The 25,727-nt window shown below is 42.3% G+C and overlaps 1 protein-coding gene across 3 annotated transcripts; it reads right to left on the bottom strand.

Moving 5' to 3' along the window:
• Positions 1-5,653: 5,653 nt before the first annotated feature.
• Positions 5,654-24,868, bottom strand: postnb (periostin, osteoblast specific factor b). 3 transcript variants are annotated; one of them, XM_054793238.1, is made up of 21 exons: positions 24,678-24,868; positions 23,371-23,469; positions 17,477-17,541; positions 16,674-16,831; positions 16,431-16,595; positions 16,220-16,366; positions 15,820-15,961; positions 14,870-15,082; positions 13,869-14,003; positions 13,244-13,392; positions 13,029-13,165; positions 12,750-12,880; positions 12,539-12,669; positions 12,282-12,384; positions 12,125-12,192; positions 11,218-11,263; positions 10,074-10,208; positions 8,728-8,775; positions 8,538-8,612; positions 8,417-8,455; positions 5,654-6,171 (listed from the first exon to the last, which is right to left on the bottom strand). In XM_054793238.1, exons 1-21 carry the CDS (start codon positions 24,797-24,799, stop codon positions 6,143-6,145), a joined length of 2,337 nt encoding a protein of 778 aa, XP_054649213.1. In that variant the 5' UTR covers positions 24,800-24,868; the 3' UTR covers positions 5,654-6,142. The 3 variants fall into 3 exon arrangements, with proteins under 3 accessions (XP_054649213.1, XP_054649214.1, XP_054649215.1); XM_054793239.1 differs by having other exon boundaries at positions 10,074-10,196; positions 24,678-24,866; XM_054793240.1 differs by lacking the exon at positions 8,417-8,455.
• Positions 24,869-25,727: the final 859 nt, after the last annotated feature.

Genomic DNA, 25,727 nt, shown 5'->3' with positions numbered 1-25,727 from the left:
TGTGTAAATAAAAATGTATACACATTTCAAAATAATTGTAAACAAGGTCTTCATTATAATTTGTTACATTTTCAAAGTGAAATTGAATTTCCAAACATCATTTGAGTGCTTGTCACTGCCTCCATCCGTACTGGTCCAGACACGGCTGACAACGCAAAACAATGGAATTGCAAACAAAAACAAAAGAATTTCCTCGCAATTCAGCGACTGTTGCAGCTCTCAGAGCGTAGACTTTGTCTTTTAGGTAAAAAGTCTCGTGGTGTGAGATCTGGTGAACGCGGCGCGTATTCAGCGAAACCCCTCCTTCCAATCCACCTGTCTGGCAGGTAGAATCTGAAGACCAGCTGAAAAATTGCAAGAGTAGAACAATCGGCTGTTCATCAGCTGATGAAAGTTAAAGACCATAGATAAAAAAAAGAAATTGGTTGGGAAATGCTTGATGCCAGTGTTTCCAGGAGGCTGGGGGGGATGTTGCTCCAGGTGGTGAAGATGGCTTCACGGAGGGCATCCACTGTCTGGAACTGATGGCCATTTTTGTAAACTTCCCTTGCCATCCATTACCAATTGGATTTAGATCAGGGGAACACACTGGATGCTCCAAAAGAATGATTTGCCGTATGACGCCCCTGCACAACCAGAAGCTCCATAGTTCCATTGAAGGAAAAGCACCCCAGATCATGATGGCGCCCACTCCACTGTGCCGTGTGGAAAACATCTCAGGCGGGATCTCCTTGTTATGTCAGTAACATTGGAAGCCATCAGGGCCGTCAAAGTTCCATTTTTTCTCATCAGAGAATAAAACTTTCCCCCACCTTTCAATGTCCCATATTTGGTGCTCTCGTGCAATTTTGTGGCGTTGAAGGTGACAAGGCCTTTGAAGACGTTTTTCTTAGAACTCTTCGCTCGCCCCGAGGATGGTTCCGTGTCTTTATGGACAGCCAATAGGATCCATGACATTTTTTGGGTGTGCCACTTGACTTTTTTGTTCCATTTTGTCTTAAGGATCTTTGAATGAAATAGCTGTCTTACTGCGTCCAGCCTAAGCAGCAATGGCGCGCTGCAAGAGGCCTTGCTTATGCAGCTCAACAATCTGACTGTGTTCAAACAGACAAAGCGTTTTTGCCTTTGCTATCAAGAGATCACGACAGCGTGAACACCTGGCAGGGAATGACCTTGAATCCAAGTATTTGCCAACATTTTGCCTTGTAAAGGCTGTGGTCTTCAACCTTTGATGAGCTGATGAACAACTTATTTCATTTTCATGGTTGTTTTCAATCAATTGCTTACTCAAAATATTTTTGTATCCCTCCCAATTTTTTTTTTTTTTGCACTTTGAAGCTTGACTTAGAACGTCCTTAAGATCCAACAGTGCAAAATGTGAATTTCTGCAATTGTTCAATTGCCTTATTGTTATTGATGTCTTATTGTTTGCATGTTGGTCACACTTAAATGTTTCAGATCATCAAACAAATGTAAATATTAGTCAATGACAACACAACTCAACACAAATGCAGTTTATAAAAGAAACCTTTTATTATTAAGGGACAAAAAAAACCTACATGGCCGTGTGTGAACAAGTGATTGCTCCCCCCGAAAACATAACTTAGCTGAGATTGAAATCCAGCAGTGTGGAAAAGCTTATAAAGCCATTTCTAAAGCTTTGGGACTCCAGCCAACCACAGTGAGAGCCACTATCGTCAAATGGCGAAAACATGGAACAATGGGGAAACTTCCCCGGAGTGGCCAACCAACCAAAATGACTCCAAGACGTGTCAACAACTCATCAAAGAGGTCACAAAAGACCCCCCAACAACATCCAAAGAACTGCAGGCCTCACTTGCCTCAGTTAAGGTCAGTGTTCATGACTCCACCATAAGAAAGACGCTGGGCAAAAACAGCCTGCATGAAAACCACCGCTGAACAAAAACAACATTAAGGCTCATCTCAATTTTGCCAGAAAACATCTTGATGATCCCCAAGACCTTTGGGAAAATACTCTGTGGTCTGACGAGACAAAAGTTGAACTTTTTGGAAGGTGTGTGTCCCATTACATCTGGTGTAAAAGTAACGCTGCATTTCAGAAATAGAACATCATAGTAACAGTAAAATGTGGTGGTAGTGTGATGGTCTGGAGCTGTTTTGCTGCTTCCGGACCTGGAAAAATTGCTGTGATAATTGGAACCAGGAATTCTGCTGTCTACCAAAAAATCCTGAAGGAGAATGTCGGGCCATCTGTTCGGGGTGGCATGACTAGGTGGTAGAGTGGTCGTCTCCCGGGTTGCAGGTTCGATCCTTCGTCCTCCCATGATCATGTCGAAGCATCCTTGGGCAAGGTACTGAACCCCCAGCTTGTCCTGATGCTGTGTCATCAGTAGGTAAATGTGCTAACAGTGTCTCAGCGCTTTGAGTGCTTTGGAGGTGGAAAAGCGCTATACAACTGAAATCGAGGAAAAGGCTTCTTGAGACGTCATCTGTACTTCTGTGTAGAAGGTGTCGGACGTTTCGCTCCTCATCCGAAGAGCTTCGTCAGCAAACTAATAAGTGCTGGTAGCTTAGGCCTTAAATACAGTAAGAGTGGGCGGAATTGGTGTGCCAACACCCTCCTCCTATTGGTTCGTTACACTAAGCCTGGGCGGAGCAGTGGTATAATCCTATCCTGTTATTCACACCTACGATAAAAGGGAAGTGTCGCTCCCTGAATTGGGTATGAACGACTCTGATACTGGCTTGTTAGCATCTATTGTTCTGGCTCGGCCCTGCCTTCACCTCATTTGCAAGACTAAGAGCTGTGGGTTTTGGTCTCAGTAACCTGCTGAACACAGGGTCCAAATTAAACCTCAAACCACCATTCCGATTCAATGATGGGTTCTGTTGTTTGACAAAAATAGCTTCCTTTACTCCTCTTTCAAACCATCTGTTTTCTTTGGCCAAAATCTTTACCTCGCTGTCCTGAAAAGAGTGAAATTCCTACCTATTTCAAACCAGTAAATACCCTGAGACAAAAATTAGTGCATCCTAAAGACAAGGCTCCAAACCAGAAACAGAGCAATGTGGTCTATTCCATCCACTGTAAAGATGAGGAATGCAAAGAGCACTACATTGGGGAAACTAAGCAAATGCTCCAAAAAAGGCTTTATCAACATCGCAGGGACAATGCTAGTGGTCCTCAATCAGCAGTACATCTACACCTGAAAGCTACCAATCACTCTTTTCAGGACAGCGAGGTAAAGATTTTGGCCAAAGAAAACAGATGGTTTGAAAGAGGAGTAAAGGAAGCTATTTTTGTCAAACAACAGAACCCATCATTGAATCGGAATGGTGGTTTGAGGTTTAATTTGGACCCTGTGTTCAGCAGGTTACTGAGACCAAAACCCACAGCTCTTAGTCTTGCAAATGAGGTGAAGGCAGGGCCGAGCCAGAACAATAGATGCTAACAAGCCAGTATCAGAGTCGTTCATACCCAATTCAGGGAGCGACACTTCCCTTTTATCGTAGGTGTGAATAACAGGATAGGATTATACCACTGCTCCGCCCAGGCTTAGTGTAACGAACCAATAGGAGGAGGGTGTTGGCACACCAATTCCGCCCACTCTTACTGTATTTAAGGCCTAAGCTACCAGCACTTATTAGTTTGCTGACGAAGCTCTTCGGATGAGGAGCGAAACGTCCGACACCTTCTACACAGAAGTACAGATGACGTCTCAAGAAGCCTTTTCCTCGATGGACAACTCCTGTACGACTGAGAGCCTACACAGACGTATACAACTGAAAGACCATTTTCCATTTCGTGACCTCAAGTTGAAACGAACTTGGGTTCTGCAACAGGACATTGGGTAATTTTAATCTTTTCCCTCCCCTACATGACTATTGGGATCAGAAAGTGTTTCTTTAATTTTAGCCACGTATTCCAAAAGAGAAGAGGAGATGTGCTTCTGGGCAAACACAATTAATTGCTCGAAAAAAGTGTCTTCTTTGACATACGACACTGCAGAAGAACCATCCAAGTCCTAGTAGACAGTGTCCACATCCAGGAACGTGTTGCTTCTTTGGAGTCAGCGTTGTATCCAGATGTCAAGTGGGCCCTGCACCGCAGGTGTGGAGCCCTTCACAAAAAACACACAACACTCCCCACTGCAGGATGATGTACGCTATTTAGGAACTGGCTCTCACCTTTCTTAACCTCCAAGGTCAACGCAAGACATCTTCAACTGTGTCGTCATATGTTCTGCTTTTACTATAGAGTCCATCTTAATATGAAGTGTGCTTATTGGTAGGAGCCATTCCTTTAGCTTAGAGTGCCAGTGAATGCGTCGCCGGCGTGGTTTTGCTTAGCAACAAGACCACTTTGGAGGCGTCTTCGCCACATCAACAGAAACTTGAATCCATGACTAAATCATTGATTGGATGAACACTGCTGAGTTGTGTGGAAAAGGAAAAAAAACAAACTAAGTGGAAAAGCAATCCAGTCTTCCAGCAGATGTTTTTTCAATCCTCCATGTTGGAACTGTGCTGCATGTGAATTCACTCGCACTGTTGCAAGATGTCTGTTCTGAATGGTGCTAAGTAGCATGAGGTGGTATAAATATGTACAGAGAACTGTCGGCGTATGACAGGCTAGAACCATGTGTACATTTTCAAGCGTCACGGCCTTTCACCTATCTGGGATTTCCTTTACCCACCATAAATGCGAGATCCTAACAGGCTTTCCACTGCACCCCCAGTGCCAAGATGTGTTTAAAACATCATGTTAGGCGATGATTGATGCAGCAGGAGGAGGGTGAAGTCATTTCCCATGTTTCTGTGCGATCAGGTTGCAGGTGCATGCTCAGACTGTGCAGCAGGACACTCAGGTTATTTTATTGCTGAGTTAATGTGTTCATTTTTGTCCGAGTAAAAAATGAAAAACTGAGAAATAAAAGATGATAGAAAGTGTCTTTTTGATATTAGAGCTCCTGTCTGAATATGTTAAGACGACATAAACTGCTTTGGTTTGAAATAGTTATGAGTCTGTTCCACCTAAAAGACCGCCTTGTATAGTTGTATAGCGCTGGAACGTTCATGTGTGGCGTCCCTCAGGGCTTAATTCTTCAACCACTGCCATTCATCCGCAACACGTTGCAGTCATTACCATTAGCCATTATTCCTAAATGTATTATGCTTTTATGCACATACTGTACATACGCAGAGGACATCAAATATTGTTGGTCAATTAGCTTCCATCATAGTTACCCTTAATTCAGAAGTGAATTTCACTAATTAAGTGACTGAATCTGCTCTCTGTCACCTCAAAAGTACAACAGAATCTTGCTGGCATGTACTTCACAGCCAAAAGTTATTTGATCCAAAACATAGTGACAACACGCAGACCTTCTAGTTCTGATTGGAACGTTTGGATACAAATTACATACGCTTTTGTATCTAAAATCCCTTCCTGAGCGTTTCCAAAGCAGACAGCCAGATTGTGGAGCTGCCATAAATTATTATGACTTGGCCACTGAGGAAGAATTTAACATTGTTAAACACTTGTACTTGGAAAAGCTTGTAAATATATAAAAGAGGCATCATTAGGATTAATGTAGGACATGCTAGACCTTTCAAGAGCCTTTTAAGCACAAAAAAGCAAAAAGCGGCAAGTTTATATCAAAGAATGCACTTTATTGGAAAATGGTTGGGAAAAAAGAAAGCAGGAAACCTTTAGATGGATACACGGATGGAAATGAGAGACTTTTAACAACTTAAAGAAGCCAGACAAGATAAGAGGATGAAAGCACACCTGTCATTTTACTACTTCTTTACCATGCTCGGATTTGCTAAATCTTCTACTTACGTTTCATTGCTTCAACACTTGCAAAGACATAGAAAAAGTGTTTTTTATTGCTACCCCTAATGGCTCGTGTTTAAGTCAAGCCAAATTGTTCTTGTTATTTACATTTGCTCGACCAAAAGACTCCTAAACAGAATATGCATTCAAGGTACCATTGGATTGTTTTTACGAGAACAGTTCTGATCTTGTCAGTCACGCACCCACAGTGCACTTGAAATGGTAGACTTTTCAAGTGCGTCCCCCCTCTGAATCGGCATGTGAGTTTCAACCTGTGGTTTGCCGTGTCGCTGCCTTAATGCCGGTCGCTCTCGTCCGGGCTCAGTCCCTTCCTCTTCGCCTGCTGCCAGCTTGAAAGAGAAAGAAAGGAATTGTTTGAAAGTGTCTGTGAATGGAGGAGATGTGCCGTTCTGGGGCGCATCAATGCTCTCAAAATAATATCACATTTAGCAAAGCAGGATTGCAGACACGTATGAAGACATTCTCCTCCAAACAGGCTGAATGTGCAGCATTCAGGTGCAGCGGCAAGGATGGCAGCACAACATGAACGCATGCGTACCTGATTCAGATGCAACAAGCAATCAGTTGACGTTAGGGAATAACTATTTCTTGCTGAGGTTTAAGAATTGTTTCCTAAGGTTTCTGCAGGCATTTTGACTTGGTTTTGCGTAGTTTTTGAAAAGGGCAACAAAACCCACCTTTCTGCAACTAATAAGGTTACATCATGACTGTCTACTGTCAGATGCACGCTTCCAACGTCACGGCTTCACACTATCACGGTTTTTCTAATTACATTGAATGAATAAATCATTGCTGTTCGTGGTTGAATATACATACAATTATTAGTCCAAAAACATGATATTTAACCACATGTTACACATTTTGGGCCTAAATGAAGCATTTTTAAGAATACAAATAGATAAAGAACTCAAATTTAAATATAAGGCATTCAGAAAATACACTGAAGGACCCATTTTGAAATGACGTATTCTCCACTGGTCACTAGGTTCCAGTATTGTCACATTGATGAGACAGTAGCCACCGCAGAAAGTACGATACAGACAACGGAAGTAAAAGCAACAAGGAACTCTCCCAAACGTGTGAGCCTAGATGATGTCTTATTTTCTGTTGTTACGGTGTGTCTAGTGTATCGGGTAATAGGAGTGTAAAGGTGACTATAGGGGTGTTATTTCATGTCTAGAGGGCTCTAATAATGTTAAATCCACATTTAGAAGGCCGGAAACAGGTTTTCTATGCTCTAACTACAAAAATATTCAAAAATGAATCCTACTTTGCAGAAATCCACGCATCACTTTGGAGTTTGGAACCAATTAACTAATTAACTAAACAAGGGATGACAAACGTTATGGACCCTCCAAAAAAATGTTCATTTGGGATTTTAACCTCATCTTGGATTTGACTCCCTTATTTTTTTTTTAAATTGGTGTTGTTTACCTTTTAAAAAATTACAGAAGTTGGCATATTATCATATTAGTTTACGTTTTTATACGTTTACAGTCAGTTTTGAGTAACAGTATCACGGGATCACCACTTGTATCATCTCTGCAGGTCTTTTCATCCCATTTAACCCTAATCCCTGAATCCATTTAGAGCTGGGTAAAATCCAACCCTTGGTCGTGTTCCATGGTATTATGGAGCCTAGATTCGGGTGTCATGTAAATGTGAGGGTGTAGAACACTGGGACTGTGATATATTCTAAAATGTATTAAATCTGTTGCCTAAGCTTTCAAGGGGCTGCTGGGGTCTTGTAGATGCTGCTCACTCATTCCCAGACACTCTCCTACAGTCAGCCAAGCTATCTGGCAGGATTCCTTTCAAGCCAAATGACTTGTAAATTCATGTGATAAAAATATTTGTTGCTATCTTGCAGCAGCTGTAAAAAGTCTCGAAGAGGAGGCCAGATTGGGACGGTGGTTGGGTTCCACAAACCCAACTCATTGCGTGATCGATATCGGTTGCCAGTGGAAATTGGAGACTGTTGTCTTAATGGGACATTTTGTGGCGAGACGTTCATTTTGTAAGCCATAAAAATGACTGTGGCCTATGTAAATTATTTTTACCACTGGAGCCAATGAGCTCAGATAGCTCTCAGCAAGAGAGTTGGCAAGAAGGAAATATGCCACTTGGATCTCACTACGTCGTTTTTGCAAACAAACAATGTGATGAGTTAGTTTTTGTTTTGTGGCAAATTCATTGCCTTTGACATTTCTGAATAACTGAATACGCACATGATACAGTAGTACCTGCATATGTACGTTTGGCTAGTATAACAAACACGTTTATAAGTTAATAAGTTTCTAGTCCGTCTCTGTGGCCGCTGCCATTGTTGTTGGCATCAGGCGACTCATCTTGGACTTCACTTTCCGAAAAGGAACTGTGACTTAAAGCGGCAGTGCATTTTTCCTTGAAGGCAGTTTGAAACTCACAGTTTTTAGGGATGCATGCATGAGCACACATGTTCAGTCTCGTCCTTTAAAGCCATAAGACTAACAGCATTTTCATGCGTACAATACATGGAGTAACAAGCTGGCATTTTTACAGCATTCGCTCACACTGACTGAATCGTTTCTTTACCTAAAACTCTTCGGGAAGTGGTTGTCCTTGAACCACCCTCTATGAAGGCAAGCAAACGTCATCAGGTCACGCTTTACACACAGCGACGGTCAGACACTTGGACCAGTCGCTCGAAACTCACCTCTGATCACTTTCATCAATTGATCCCCAAAATTGGGATTTGTTTCGAGGGTGGAAATTTCTGCCAGGTTAGATGCTACAGCAGAAGAGAAAGATACATCAAGGAAAACAGTTTTCAGTTTCACTTCAGTTTGTTTCACTATGGAACTTTCTAAAATGTTGACAATGTGAAGTAAAAGACTTTGACTGACCGTCCACGGCGACGTTGGTGGTGCCAGTGCTGACTGAGTACTGAGGACCTGGAAATAACAATGACATAAGAAGTGATACAGCGTTCCCTCACCACATCAGGGTTCACCTTGCGTGGACTCGCTGTTTTGTGGAATTTTTTTTTTCTTTACAGCGTATGAACGTGCATTGTGTTCTGCGTCCTGATTAGCTAAAGGAGAAGCTACGTGTTGTGTCTGAGTCCTGATTGGTTAAGGGAGAACCCACTCATTGTGTTCTGCGTCCTGATTGGCTAAGGGACTGTAGACCATTGTCAATCAATCTCCTCCGTGCCTTCCTGTGCGGTACAGAATGCGCTCGGCTTGCCAAATTGACATAAATGTTCGATCGCTAATAGCGAGACTCTGAAGTGCTGTATGTTTGCAGGTTTCACCCACAATGTCGACGAAACGTTCTGCACCATCAAAAGCACCTGTGGTCGCACCCAAAATGCAGAGGAGGATGCTAACCAGCACACAAAAAGTTAGACTTCTGGACATGCTGAAGGAAGGTAGACGTTGCGGCTTTAGGGCGCCATTACGGAGGACGAGGAGGAGGAAAATACAACGACAGGAGCAATATGTCTTAACAAGGATACAGAAACCCTACAGTACAGCCGAACGGCGCCAGGACCAAGAGGCGCGGCCATAGGAGTGAAATACGCCTGAGTCACTCAATAATTTCTTGTGTCCAACCTCCTGGGCTCGTGATCTTTTTTGAGAGTTTAAACAAGAGAGAAATGTGAGAAAATGTTCATGCCTGTCTGAGAAAAGTGTATCAAGTGTACGGTGAGGGCTTTTACAGCCTTCAAACATATAGAATCGTTGTAAAAAAAATTACGTTGGCTACTTCGTGGATTTCACTTATTGTGGGCTATTTTGGGAACCTATCCCCTGCGATAAACGAGGGAACACTGTATACCGTAAATACTTTAATTCGGTGGGTGGGTGGTTGAAACAGCGGATAATGAAATGGAGGCCATTATTTCTGAGCTTTGCGCTCTCTTTGACCATGTGGTCATTTATTAACAAGTATATTGCACAATGCAGCAGCAACAGAACCAATGTTGTAATAGCGATAAGGAGCAAAATGCTCAACCGGCATCGTAAACAATGAGTAGCGCAACAAACATTTTAAAGCTCATGCAGAGGTAGATAAAACTGCTGGATGGTGACCACTCATGATACTTCAAATTCAGCTACCGCCATCTTGTGGAGTTCATAGGAAACTGCATCAGGAGGTTGACTACAGCCACAGCTGTTAGTGCCAATATATTCTGACCCAGTGCTAATTGCAGATGAGTCAATTTGAAAAAATACCCCAAACTTACCTGACACAACTCGGGTCATTTTGGTGAAGCTGGGCTCACCCCCAATGACTCTGGTCACCTTGGTGAAGGACGGCTGGCTTTCGATGACCCTGGTAACCTTGGTGATGGAGGGCTCCCTCGTCACTTTGGTCATGTCAGGGAAATAAAGTAAAAAAGTAAAGTATAAAGTATAAAATAACCACTACAATTTACGACTAGAGCGACCGTGCGCTTGGTTGACCCCTGACACAGACAAGCTACCGTTTGCATGCATGTATAATAATAATAATATTATTATTATGGAGATTACTATTATACAATATCATGACAAATGGACCTTTTGCTGGGCCAGAGAGGAATTTCTGACACTGGCTTCTAATTGCGGTTAAGTAAATTGCGATTTCAACCCAAAATCTTTATTCAAGCATATGCAAAAGGAGGGTGTCTCTTAAGTTATACAAGTCAGTGCTCATCCAATTTAGCATTGTTGTTAGCGGCGGTATGAGCCCATTTTAATGACTTGCATAGTGAGCACCATATTATGTTGCTCTTGCTTCTATATCTTCATTTCTTTGGTTTTCACATAATCAGTTTGTCTGTTTGCATGCAAAAACGTAACTGCAGCTTTTGTATTGTGCAGCATGTGCAGAGGATAAAGCATGGCGTCACGGGGCACATCTGTTTAGCATTGCAAAAAAAGGGCATCTGTTTTTCACATTACGTTTTGACAGAGATTTCTGCTAGTTTCTTTGTCACTCTGCAGGAGCACTCCACCTGGGAGAGCAATGGGAAAAGCATGCCATGGAAAACGTCTTTGTTTCCGGTAGCAGACCGCCTGATGAAAGGCTGCAAATAGAGGTGCGTAGGTTCAAATGCCGTTGCACACGTAAGTAGGCTTGGAACACAATGATTGCTGACGTTTTCACTTTCATTGTAGCTTTATGACAGGAGCAAAATAAAGTGTTTGCTTTCGCGAACCACAACTTGTGTGTAAAGGATTTTCTGATGGGGAATCACATGATGACACAGTCATCATCAGTGTGCGTTCAACGACACCCGCGATGATCCTCCCCAATCACAGACAACGGGGATTGAAAAAAAAGTGAATACATGAAATTTTAATCATGCAAGTGGGGGAAATGGCGGTAATAATTTTGTGACTTACTCAGAAATGTAAGGGGGATTTCCTGGTATCTGAATCCTGGAATGTACTGGAAAACAAAGGAAGACGTTGAAGTTAGTCCAGATTACACTTATTGGTGTGGAGAACAAAGAAAACCGGCAAAAATGCTTGAATAAGTTTGAATGAAAGGTGGGGTGAGAAGTGGATACTCAAAGACGACCACCACGTATCCTCCTAGAGCTACTCAACTTGCGGCCTGGGGGCCTAGTCCGGCCCCTGAATGACAGCCGACCGGCCTGCAAGTTTAGTTCAAAACTTGAGAGCCACAAATAAATAGAGGATCTTTCAGTTAAAAAAAGTCACACTGAGGATCTTTGACGCGTGTATGTTGCACCGGTATCGGATAAAATGTAAACAGTTCCCAACCCTACAGCAGATACAGTAGATGATACTTGACTAGCATTAACATATTGCTTGTGTTGTATGCCTTTATTTCTGAGCATCCATCCATTTTCTATGCCGCTTATCCTCACTAGGGTCGCGGGTATGCTGGAGCCTATCCCAGCTGACTTCGGGCGAGAGGCGGGGTACACCCTGGACTGCTGTCCAGCCAATGGCAGGGCACATATAGACAAACACTCACATTCATACCTATGGACCATTTAGAGACACCAATTCACCTTTTTGGAATGTGGGAGGAAACTCCATCTCCTGACTGTGTTGCCAATATGCTAACCACTAGTTGAATAGCCTTGATATGTCCCATTGGACACCTTCCAGATTTCATCTTGAATTGGATGAAATGAAAGTGGATAATGTGCACTTGGGTGTGGCTCTAGCGACTGGGGAAGTTGGTTAATTACACTTGTATCAACCTTATTTGAAACTCACAAACTGTTGCCCCAGTTTCACTTTCTGTCCAAAACAATGCCATGAGGGAATAACCAACCTTGATCTGTATGTAGGTGACGAGCCTCTTCAGTAGCGCGAGGAGATCCTGGCTTCCAACGGGGATATCTGCGGCAAAGTGCAGAGCGTCAAAATAAAAACAACACAAGGGCTTTGCAGCGCATCTTGACAGATTTATGAAAAGGTTAAAATTGTACCTGAGGGATACAAGAGCCGGTTGACAAAGTGGATGACGCCATTCGTGGCCATCATGTCAGATTCAGGAATTTGGACAGAGTTCACTCGCATGGTGCTGTTTGCCTGACAAAGACAAAACCAGGAACCTTACAAAAAGACTAAAACCTCAAACCCAGGAGCTTGGATGACTCTGCGTAGTAATAGCTATCAGCTTCCTGAAGCTTCTAAGCTGAATTTAAACTAAAAATGCAAAGACATGCAGCGCTAAAATACTCACAAACATCACTTTGAGGTTGCTGCCCTGCAGTGACTTGAGAAGGTTTGTCACTCCAGGTTCCAAACCGCCACCGATGAAGATGCCGTTATTGATGTGGTACAGAAGGATGGTTCTGAGAGCATTGATATCACCTAATTTGGAGAAGGGCAAGGGTGATTCTCCACAGGCAGTGTGCTGCATTGTGCACAGTGCGTAGGTGTTGCAGACCTACTTTTCAGCAGTTGGAAATCTCTGTCCCTCAAACCAACAAAAGCCTCATCAGTGGGAGCAAATAGGGTGAAGTCTCCCTCTTGCCTCAGCAAGTCAGTCAGTCCGGCATCTTCCATCAGAGACAAAAAGATCCTGCAGCACAGAGAGACACTTTGACAACATACCGCAACAACAGCACTTTCTCAAAGCAAGACATGTGCCATGAATGGAAAGACAAACAATGTTGCGGTTTGAAGGGGTTACGCAGCATCTTCATTTCACGGTCTGCCGCTGGACTCACTTGAACCCTCCGTTTTCTCTCAGAATCTCATACATGCTTTTCTCTGCTGGTTTAAGGAAGCTGCCCATGACATGGAGTGCACCATTGCTTCCCTCCTTGCTGCCTCTTATGAGGCAGGAATTCTCAATGCACGCAGCCTGCAGGAATAACACACAAGGTGAAATCAAACACACAAAGGCTGATGGCTAGCAGACTATGAGTGATGCAGGGCTCACTGTGCGATAGATGAAGACCCGCAGAAGTTTCCCTCCAATAGTCTCCAGCCTTTGGCCATTGTACAGCTGACCCAGGATGATCTTTTTCTTCAGAATGTGGTTCTCCAGGATCATTTTGAACAGCCTCTGGTCCATGGACATCACCTCATCTGCCGAGGGAAGAATCAATTTTGAAATGTTGCACAAAACACACACAACTATGACGCAGTGCAGGACTCACAACCATGTAACCTAACCTTATTGTTTTTGTATTTTTGCAGGTGTGCACATTGTTGGGGTTGGTAAGATCCCACCTAGTTTCATGACTATTTAGGCTATTTTGTTCAGCTACATTGTTCCCCACACAAACAGCAATCTGCAACACCAAACACGAATGAGCAAAGACACGTCTGATTTACAGCTCAGGAGGTGGACCACGTGCAATAAGCTACAAATCACGTCCCCAGAGTGGGAAGAATTTACAGTTTTAGCATAAGGTTCCACTTAGCTCCAGCTGTTGCTGCCTTGTGAATTCCAAAAACCTCTAGAAATGAAAGTAATCAGCCCCTTTTGACTGTCCACAAACACATTGCTTCATCCGAAGAAAGGAAAACATGGAGGCATCGTAGTGCATCGAGCGGCTTACCATTGAAGGCATGATTGAGTGGCGCCAGGAGGGTGTACTCGGCCCCGGGCCTCATAGAGGCGGAAAGACCCAACTCGGACACCATGTCACCAAAGGTGGACTGGGAACTTCCCACCAGTTCCATCACCTGTTTGGCTTAAAAGGCAGAGAGAATCCAGAAGCTGCTGTTACATGTGTGCAGTGCATCAAGCCATTTGGATTTGGATTCGATCTTCGTCATCTTACAATATTACTAATAGTTATGGTGAAATGGGATTCATAATCACATTCTTTCATATTCGCTACGGTGCAGAGGTCGATTTCCCACATGGTACACATTAAGTGAGGGACAGGAAGTACATCTGCCTCGCGATATAGTCATGTGACTACTCCGTCAACAAATACAGTGCAGGCCAGCCTTTGACCAGCGGGAGTGATGGTTTGCAATAGTGCCAAGGAGGAGCCGCAGCTTGAAAACCCTCTTCCACTGTTAAAGCCTCCTGTTTGGGAACACGTTGCCTTCCCGGTGAAATACATAAACGGATGAACAAATGAAAACAGTCGCATAGTTCAGTAGAGATGGAGAAGGGTACTCCAAGATGGAACTTTTAATGCTGCACTTCCACCAATAAGGAACTTTCATTTCATGAAAATAAAATCATCATTCAGATTGTTCAAACTGTTACGGTTGCACCTGCTTGCATCGTTGTAATCTATTATATATTATTTCTTATCATCTTCATATTATTTTTATTCTTTGTTTGATCATTTTATTTTTCGGAGCATTACATGCGAGCAGTTTGCTGTTTTTTTATGTTTCATTTTAAAAAGCAATAAAAGTACAAAAAGTTTGATGTTTTGCATTTTGCTCCCTTACTGTACCGAAAACAAATAATAAATAAACCAAGAACCGTGCCCTTAAGACTGAGGTACATACCAGATCGTCATTATTGCATCACAATAAGAGTTGTGAGTCGTAGTTGAGTCGTATCTCACGAAGGAAAAGAGGAGCTGGGTCTCACCTGAGTCGGGAATGAGCACTTGGTCAATGAGGTGGATGACGCCATTGCTTGTGACGATATCCTTCTTGCGCACCATCTTAATGCCATTGACCGTCAAGCTGTCTCCATCGCAGCCGATTTCTATGTTGTTGCCCTCCAGCGTCGTGTAAGAGGTGCCGGCCATGATGGCCTCGGAGCACTGTACTGAGTCCAGGAGATGGAAATTCAGAAGAGCTGCAAATAGAAGAGAAGTGTGAAGTAAATGTGCAGTTCTGGTGCACTGCTAGGTTGGATTGGCGGCTGCTTGGGTGGCTACACGCCAACGCTCTTGGGAACCAGAAGACCCTTGGATCCTTTGGGCCCCTGAGGGATTTCACCACGCTTCTGTGTGGGATTGTCTGAGCTGACATCATTGGCCAATAAAATATTTGAGGTAGACCAGCACGCTCTGTGGAGCTGCTTCTTCCAAAGAAGCTCTTTGTTTATGATGCTTTCCTCATGAACAGCATCACCTTGTTGAAATATACTATTAGTGAATTACGCCTAAACAGGATAGGATTAGCATGTCACAAAAAGACTATGAATAAATGTGAGGAAAAATACGCTTATTACAGAATCACTTGACTTTCCATCCACGATTACAAGCTGGATTTGAAAGTGGAGACTAATTTTTGTTATTATTCTCCAACCAAATGTTGTTTTGTGTCGCTTGCCAAAACCGTGTCCATGTTCCAGGCTCTTTGCAAGGAATATTGTGGTTTCAGATGTTTCTAATTGTTGGGGATTAAACCTGTGACAAAAAGTCAAGCAAATATGGAGAATTTTGAATTATTCTGTTTTTGTTTTTTGCTTTGCTTGTACCTTCACCTTTGCAGATACGAAGACACGCTGTGTTGTGGTTGTAGACCTTACTGCTGTATTGAACGATGTTTCGACGAGACATGATCCCAGGGATTGAACATGCGGTGTACCTTGGAGGACCTGCTTGTCGCTCTGAAGCCTCTCCAGAACGTCACCTCCCAGCTTGGCAAAGGCTTCATTGGTGGGGGCGAAGAGAGTGAAATGTCCAGGCTGACCCAGCTTGTCCAACAATCCAGAGTTCTGAGCAACATCCTGGATGGGAGGCCCAGCGGCATGTTAGCACAAATAGTGTCCAAGTGTGTAGTATTGTGTGATAACCACCACAACATCAATGCCCGTGTAAAGAGTGCCATGTACAGATGTACGTTGGTAAACATCACACCCTAACACCTTAAGGGTCGCGCTAGATATCGGGCTAGTGCTCTCAACTCTCATTCTGCAAACCTTGGTTCCATCCAAGGGCGGAACGCAGGATTGGCTGAACCAGGCAGGTTGCACCCGGATACTCACACTCAGTGTAGTCAGGTCATCGTCAATCTCGATAAAATCTTGAATGGTGTTCCCGACAGCGCTGATGACGCGGTCAATCACATGCACAACACCATTGGTGGCCACCTGGTTGCCGTGGATAATCCTGGCGCAGTTGACAGTCACCACCTACGGACGACAGCTGATTAACGTCGAAGGTGAAATATAAATGATGCTGAATGATGGTGCTCACCCCATTGGAGTAATGGTTGATGAGGAGGCCCAGGTCATTGTACATGGAGGTGACCGTCATCCCATTGCGTAAGTCCTTGGTCAGGAGGCGCTTGTTGACCATGTGGTAGTGCAGAGCGTTGTACAGCTCAATGTTGATGTTGCTAACAAGTGCACTCCTGACGCTCTGTTACAGGAGAAAAGACGAGATGGGGAAGCTGCCGGATAGAAATGTTTTTGGTCCATGCGATCCATCAAGTTTTACCTCATCCAAAAGCTCCCAGGCATCGTTGCTGGGCGCAAAGAAGGTGTACGATCCAGATCCCTCGATCTCACCCCTCAACTTGGAGATTTCGGAGTATCTTTGAGTGGAAGTGGCCTTCACCAGGCCCAGCGTGCCGTACACGTGGTCAATCGGGGCCACTTTGAGAGAAGTGAATAAGTTATACCGGGGATGGTGCCTGAAAAGGACTCAAAGGGTTGCAAAATTTGGAAACTTGGAGGTTTAACAAACACCATGTGCAAAAACTTGCAAGAGTTCAGCAAATCTTGCAAGATCGGAGTGTACCTCATACGAGAACTCTGTTCAGTCAGAATCAAAGGATTAAGTCTGCATGTATGTTTTGCTTTGTCTTTGTCTTTTTTTTACAATTTAAAAGAGAGCAGTCTCAGCGGGGGGTTTTAAGAGGATAAGAAGCTAAGAGATACAAAAGGAAGTTATGTGACAGTTACGAACGTTAAAATGTTATATAAAATATGACTTGGACAATTCATGAAGGTTTGATTTCAATCATTTCCTATGGAAAAGATAAAAATGGTTTAGCATCCCGTAATGGATTGTGTTTGACCCGTAAGGAGGGAATGGCTGGCCGTCATTATTGAACTTTTAACACATCGGTGCATCAAAGGCTGACACCAGTACATGTGTCAGCAACATGTGAGTACATCCTTTACTGCCTATTGGCCTCATTTCAACAACAACAAGCAGCTGGTGCTGAGGTTTGAAGGATATGCCCCAATAAAACTTTTATAAATGAACTCAAATGTAGTCATTAATGCGCCACATACCCGCAGGGCAACCACGCATTCCATCCAGCTTCATGTAGCCCGGGCAGCACTCGTATAGGACCATCCTGAAAGCAAGACAAACACATCATAAAAACAGGTAGCAAATCCTTTAAAAGGCTTTCTTCAAGCGCTGTCACAATTGAAGTGTGTTCTATCAGGCTGCCAACGGCATCATCCAGTGTTTCTAGATGGACCGTCAGCTTCAATACCAAAAACACACCATGTGATGTCATCTGGCAGCGCAGGCCAAAACCTAATGGAAAGGCGAGATTACGCTGGTATTAAAAAAAAGAGGATTTCTATTACAGAGAGTGCCCCTTTTGAAGCCAAACAATCAGTTTGGATGCTGCCTGGCATTTGGCTAACTTTATTTTGGCAAGCAGAAATGCAGACTGCTTAAAGTTGGATTTTAGAAAATATTGGTCAGCACAAAGGCCCTTTTGAGGATTGTTCTCTGGAAACTGCTGAACTAATAAACAGCACTGTCGCACTCGTTGCAAACTTGAAATTAGAAACAGCATTGGAATGCTGAGTGATATCTTCATTTATCCAAAACGCCAGCAAATTTGTTTTATCAGGATTCTAAAGATGATTATTACGTTACAGCATATCATAGCTCCAAGATGGCATGCAAATATCCAGACTAGTAGCTGCAAGCAGTCAAGAGACCACATTCAGGCTGGTTTTCAGAAAACCCCCAAATCCTCAAATCCGAAAACGGCCTTGGAAGGCCCCTCAAAGTCAAAGTTCCGACTGGCAAGGTGACTCGACTTGACAGAGATGCAAAAATCACACAAAAACGGTGGGTCAAATAGATAAGAATATAAAAGCACATCGAAACTATATTCATCTGTATTTATTGCTTATAATAGACGCCACCACTTTAAGACTTTACTAAACTGAAAATACAGTATGTGCAAGGCATTAAAAAGCAATATGAACACCCAGGGAGGCCGAAGGAGGATAATAAAAATAAAAGGTGCAGCTGCTGGATGTAAACACGACTATACCGCTAGTGTCAGCAGGCATGAACAAGTTGGATCATATTCTCCACTATTGGAAATATTGGGAGATGTACATTGCGCTTTGAACTGTCACGGCGACATACTGTAAATTACTAAGTTACTGTAAATACTGTACATTGTGAAGTTGGCTTCACTTCTTCGCAAAAAGTATGGAAGGTTACTTCTAGGGTTTGACACATACCTCCGTTTCAAGGTCACGATTGGGTTAATTTTCGGTACAGTATGAGAAGAAAATGCTTTTAAAAAAAACCCTACAATTCAGTGATGAATAATGTTGTCAAATAAAAATAATAATAGTTGACATTTCTTTTGAGAATTCTTATTTTCTTTTTAGAAGATAAACACTCTTTTGGCCTTATCCTCTTGTCTTTGTCTGTTTCCGTATGTCGCCGGGAAGGCCTAATATTCCCAAACAGGAGACATTATGGTTACATTCATCATTTATAATTATTTTGCACTGTTCCCGAAGTTGTTCTCTACAAAATGTATTTGTTGTTGATATTTTTGGGTGTCTGGAATGGATTCATTGGATTTACATGATTTCCTATGGGAAAAATTGCTGCGGTTTTTGTGTGTTTTAGTTTTCGTTGGACCCTTTGAAACAAAGCAATACGGAAAACCAGGGTACCATTTTATATGTTCCGTTACACACCTTTTTATGCCTAATTCACAGCTCAGAATAAAATTCCAGGAAGCTTATCAAATGGATTATTTTATAACAACACAAACAAACAGTGCCGGCAAGAGGACAGCCTATTTATTCTATGCGCGAAGATAATGTCCTCGTGGAAAGAAATCCGAGAAGCAGCTTCCCTGTGAAAGCTGCAAAAAACAGGAGACAAAAAAAGCTCAGTGTGAGTCACCTGCTCGTCCAAATGGCCAATAATAGTGGGCCTGTCTGCATTCATTCCGGCATTCCCTGGGACCAACACATATGTAGCAAAAATGCTGAATTGGATGCAGTTTGCAGTCAGATGACAGGAGCACCAGTGTGCCCAGCCTCACTTAAAAACAAACAGGCCATACTCACACTTGGCCATTGCTTGTCCCTTCACTTCTGTTCTGTTGTACTAATGCAATTTCTCTGACTTTGTGGATTACTTACAGTCTTATTTCCTGTCTTTCTGATTATTTCTATTGCTGAAGTAAGCAGCTGTTATTAACTCATTCAATACCAACGACTGCAGCAATATGTTTTAACAAGGATACAAAAATACTACTGTACAGCGGAACGGCGCCAGGACGAAAAGGCACGGTCACAGGAGATAAAATAGGCGTGTGTGATTAATAGTTTCTTATGTCCTACCTGTAGGTTGACCATTCAAATTCAAACGAAGGTTTCAGCTTGTTTGAGAGTGTTTCAACAAGAGAGAAATGTGATAAAATGTTAATGCCAGTCTTGAGGAAAGTGTATAAAGTATATGGTGATGGGTAAAGTTTAAGGCACATGTGTCAAACTGGTGCCCTGGAGGGCCGAGACGCTGCAGGTTTTCTCTCCAACCAGTTTCTTCATCAGGTGATTTAATTGATGAGCTCCTTCCCTCAAACTGAAGGTGTTGATCATTAAAATCACCTGCTTTAGTGACTGGCTGGAAAGACAACCTGCAGTGTCTCGGCCCTCCATGGCACCAGTTCGACACCCCTGGTGTAAGGTATCCGAGTCATACGGCTGTAGTGCAGTACTCCACCTCTCCTTGAAGGGGCGCTGGCGAACTGGAAGGTGCTTGGCGCTGCCGTCCTACCACAGAAAAACAGCAGTCCCAGCTACAGCTAATTGAGCAACAAGTCAAATGCAATAAAGATATTTTATGGTCTGCTAAATGAATAAATGGATTTGACTGCCGAGATAGAGGATTGTCACAATTATTAGCTCAAAAACCTCACCAGACTGGACTTTCAGACCAAATAGAAGGTAACTTTTACAAGCTTTTCCTTGAGGATAGGGCGCATGTTCTTCATATGCAGCTCAAAGGTAAGACAGCAAATCTTTTTAAATTTATAAAACACAAATAAATGGCAGTAAGAAGTATTTGTAAATTCATTTTTACTGAAAGTGAATAATTCTCTTGTTTTCTGTTATCTTCTTGAGCAACCTGTGTATGCTAGTGTACTATATACCAGTGGCGTCAGGAGACACAGCTCACAAAACGAGACGTTACACGAGATTGACGAGACAAGATGTTAACATTCATTTGAAGAAAACTACAATGCAAAAGTATGACTTGCGTTACCGCGGAATCAATTGTCTAAAAAAACACAACCTTATCAAGCATCTGCCAATATCACCGGCTTAGATTGATGTTTACAGTGTGATTATTAGTGTGATATTATGATCAGTGTAATATTAGCATGCTAATATATAACTAATTTATTCTTTCACTGGTAAAAGAAACTTATTTTATTTAACCGAGTCACAAAACAATAGAGGCGCGTTTAAAAATGCTAATTGGCCCACAATTTGGTGCTGAATGATATTATTGTTGACATTTTTTGAGCCCAAATAAGCTACTGATGCGTTTGGCTGGTGACTGGTCCAGGGTGTACCCCGCCTGTCGCCCGAAGTCAGCTGGGATAGGCTCCAGCATACCGGCGACCCGAGTGCGGATAAGTGGCATAGAAAATGGATGGATGTTATGATAATATAATAACAAAATATAATATTATACCGTAATAACGCAGTATTTTCTTTCATGTGTCTTCTTTCAGTCTGTAAAGTTGTGGAATTGGTGTTTGTGTATTTTCTCAAAGGCAATTTCTGCTTTTTCAATTTCTGTGATTAATTAATTTAATTATTGCGAGACCGTTTTTTTCTAATCGAAAAATCTCGTCATGTTTTAATCTTACGAGATCTTGTGAAAACTCCAAAGGAGGCAGTGCCAAAAAGCAGGGGAGGTGTGCCAAACTTGCTTAGGGGTGGGCCCAAGCGCTATATCACTTGCTGGCCAGACGGCTAACTGATGAAAATGCACGCTTTTGAACAGTTTGCTGCTCTGGCCAGGGGTATGTTTTGTAACGAAATGTAATCTGTGATTATTCATTGTGAATGATTCCTTGACAACCACTCAGACTCCCCCAGGATTTTGCCATGTTGCAATCACAACCGTGCACACCTGCATGCATGCAACCACTCCCCGCAAATTAAGCGCCACCTTGCTACTTCAATCACCGCACCTTCCATCTCAATATTTTGGGAACAGATTTCTTAAAATCAGGCATTTGAGGGCACAACGATTACAAAAAAGGCCTGCAAAATCCTGGCTAGACTGAAACATTTTAAAAGAGATCACATGACTAATTGGTTTACCCTTCATTGTACAATGTGCAATGTGCACCTACGTTAAATGAAGTATTTAATCTAAGAAAAAAATTTAACTTTGGTTCAAGTCTCCACCCTGACAACATGTTAATAACTAGCAAATAATAAAAACAAAACTAGTAAATGGATGGATAGATGCTTGACATTGGGATTAAAGGCTAAATTCCAATCATTATGCATTATTAGTCATTAAGGAGTAGACCTTAGAGTCGCCTTGCCTATTAGTGGTTTTGTTTCGTTTGTATCAGACTTGGAGGCACTAGGATGAGGTCACACCAACCCAGTTTGGGGAACAGTCAGCACAAAAAAAAAAGAACGTTGTTACTTTGCTCTCTCCCACACAGAGGAATCATGTCTGGCTGGAGCATTCAGAAACTTTTGACTTGTCAGCGTCTCCTAAAAAAGGAAGCGTTCCTCTGAGATTCACGGTGAATTGGTCTAACGTGGAATATATTTTTCTCCCCGTGGCTGCATTCCAACACAATTACTGATCAGCAGTGGAGACGCTTTCCTTGAAGACAGAATGTGGGAAAATCTAGCTGACCGTGCTCTTGGATTAGTTTAGAAATCATTTATTTTGGATAGGTGATTTAGTTATAGGTATTTATTTTTAAGCTTGTGAGCCAATGTGCACCGCAGTGTGGTACAATGTACATGGACTTCCTTCATCGGAACCCAAACATGCATGGAGGGCATTGTGTGCATCGGGGAGACTGTGTTTAACAAAGATGGATTACCCCCAGAAAACATGGCTTCCATCCATGTTTTGACATGAAAGTGCTGAGAAGTCTGGAAGGAGCGAGCAAGGGTGAAAAAAAGCCACTTAGGATGAACGGTGGTCTTTTCCATTCATGAAGCGTGTCCGCAGTTTAGAGCCACATCCTGGAGTCAGTGGTTCACCACAGTGACACACAGCAGAGGCCTCCATATGTCTCAAGTACAAAGAGTCTAGGGTCCCATTCGTAGATGTGAATAAAGTCCTTTCTTGTCATCTGACTAAATGGCATGACAGATGTGCCTCTCAGCATAGGAAACATCTAACTCTCCTGAAAACTACACTCAAGAGAACACCCAAAGACAAAGGAAAACACAAGGTTGAGCACGATCTGTCAAACTGTCGTTAAAATGCTGTATTAGCTCCACAGGCATTGTTTTGAGTCACATTGTATCATTCAAGTGTAAAAATAAGTTAACCACTGCAATTAAAAAGCATTGAATGAATATGTTCAAACAATAAAACACTCCATTTTACTTGAATGCCACATGGGTACGCATTCCTTGTCTCATCATTTGTTAACATGAACTGCCTCACAAGTTAACCACTAATGCCATGTATAACATTGAAACTTTTCTTGCTTTGTACTCTTTAACATCCACTACATCTTGTCTGGAATAGCAAAGGTTGTCACGTCTTGCTAGATTTGCTGAACTTTTATAAAGTTGCGACTTTAAAGGCATATTTTTCTTGAAAAATGTAAATTTATTGTACTGTATTCATTCACAAGCAGTGAGCTTTGCCTTGGTGAAACACAGACGACAAAAATAACACTCACGCTTTCTTTCCACAGATGGACCCTCGGTACCAATTACGACAAGTGCTGAAGTACTTCTTCTTGGTCCCCATGACTTGCTGCAGAGCGCACACATTGGGCCTGAGGAATACGGAGGACGTAAGAAACTTGAATCAAATGTCAGGTAAAACACACACAAGTGTATGAACAGACGCGCTTGTAAGAGTCCATTTCCAAATGAATAAGTGATTAATGTTTATTCATAAGGTTACTGTTTGTATCCCGCTATATAAATATAGATACGTTTGCAAAGGAGAGTATTATTTATCATGCATTCATAAGGTCATCTATCTACATCCATCATGACTTAAGTTAATACGTCATTGCTTAGTCTGTATGCTGCATTTATTTATACATTAGACAATGTTTCTGTCAGGCTTTTACTCCTGTATTTATTTATCTTTATATATTTTATAGTGCTGTCAAATGATTACAATTTGTAATCAGATTAATCACAGGGTTAATGTGGATTAATTTTGATTAATCACAATTAAATATTATATGTGTTTCATTTTGCAAGAGCAAAAAGACCCAAGAAAGAGGAGAATTTGTATGCGCATGGGACGTGTTTATTAAACACCCCATGTTCATGTTAACAAAAGTTAACAGTTTTTCTAAACAAGCACCGATCCACATTCATGCAATGTTACTCCTTTTTCAGCCAGCAACTGAGACAAACAAACTTGTTGAAATGACCCGAGGGGAGAGCTGACCGCTCGTTATTTACAGTACAATGTCGCCTGCAACCAAGAACAGACTCTCACACGGAACAGTGGTTGCAAGAGTGGCAAGATATTTGCAAGCCGGCAGTGGCAGCTCTGGAATGAGCTGACCACCTCTCCAACTGCCCACTTGCGTGTGTGTGATGGTGACACTACTCGGACAAACTGCCTGAAATGCATTTCCGGAGACGTTAATTAATTAAGAGTTAATTGTGTCAAATGTTTTCATCGGATGAATAATGATGATGGATAAATCCGCATGAGTGCGTTAATTGTGACATCCCTAATGTTTAAATGTCTTTTATTTTAATTTATTCATCTATTATTTAAGATTTAAACACTGGAGGTGAGGAAACTAACAGTGATTGCTGAGATGTGGAGAAGGGGTAGGATTAAATTAGCTCCGCTTCTTCCTACTCCTTTTCGGACATGTTGAATAGTGCAAGTGTAATCAATTTGATGTTCCCCATTGTCATGTGTTAAGCAGATCAGAAACATATCAACCACAACGTAATATATCGGGGTCTGCAAAAAAAATTAAGAAAATCAAAATGATATATTTCTTACCCTTCTTTTCTCGCCCGGATGCGACTGTGCGCGACTATTTTGTCGTAGGCTGACGAGTCGGCCCCGTCGATCAAGCAGGAAAGCACAAAGAGTGCAAAGGTGGTCGCAAAGAGCAGCTTCATCCTTTTTTGATTCCCCCGCTTGCCCTTCCAGACCCAAAGTGATGAGGGCCTGACTCAGAGTGGGAGTTTATATATCCACTCACTCTCACTCTCCTCCACTCCAGGAGGATGACAGCATCATGCACGCACCACCAGGAACCTCTCAAAAGAAGCCACCGCACACATACACACACATATTTTTGTTTTTGCACATAGTGCCAGTGTTTTCCTTAAGAATTAGTGCAATCCCAAAACTTAGTTTGTAGTTTGTACAACTTTTTTTAATTGCCACCAAAAACACAAACACTATAAATTCATGTTTTATTAGCTTTTATTAGCAGTACATTGTAACAGCACTTTCTTAGCAGCATCATTGCAGCATATACTTACAGGACACTTTTTTAGGTACACCTGCACAATCCACTGACGTCCAGGGCTAGAGTTCTAGCAGAAATTCTGACTTTACAAAATAATGCTGAAAAAACAGTGTGTAAACTACAAGCACAACAAAGTTAAACTGTCAAAACACATTAATAGCTACATAGCTTTTGAAAACAATATCAAGACTAAAACTCTCTTTATTGTTTATTGAAAATAAAAATACTGAAGAGTCACCACATGAAGTGCACACACCCTGTTGTGCAAGTGCACTTAATACTTAAAACAATTGTGCTCGCAATACTGGCACAATTTGATCGGATTATCATTTGCAGTTGTATTTGGCTTATTCATTTAGATACAAGCAAGGCCTGTGCATTGGGCAATTGAAAAAGTGCTGCATATTATTGCCCTCAATGTACTCCACAAATACTTCAGGGTTGATACATTAACTTTCAGAATGTTGTGCGTGTGCCCCCTAGTGGCGAAAATGGCTGCTTGCTCATTCAAACCACACTGAGGTCAAACCCAGGCCATTTAAGGCGTCTTTTAAAGCCAGAAACTTAATTTC

Source organism: Dunckerocampus dactyliophorus, chromosome 12 (assembly GCF_027744805.1).
Source record: "Dunckerocampus dactyliophorus isolate RoL2022-P2 chromosome 12, RoL_Ddac_1.1, whole genome shotgun sequence".
Lineage (NCBI taxonomy): Eukaryota > Metazoa > Chordata > Actinopteri > Syngnathiformes > Syngnathidae > Dunckerocampus > Dunckerocampus dactyliophorus.
This window is presented reverse-complemented; position numbering and strand designations above follow the sequence as displayed.

Coding starts and splice junctions, on each gene's coding strand:
- postnb (XM_054793238.1), bottom strand. CDS start 24,799: ATGAAGCTGCTCTTTGCGACCACCTTTGCACTCTTTGTGCTTTCCTGC. Junction 16,367..16,430: donor TCAACCATTACTCCAATGGG/GTGAGCACCATC, acceptor TGTCGTCCGTAG/GTGGTGACTGTCAACTGCGC. Junction 8,613..8,727: donor CACCAACGTCGCCGTGGACG/GTCAGTCAAAGT, acceptor CTTCTGCTGTAG/CATCTAACCTGGCAGAAATT.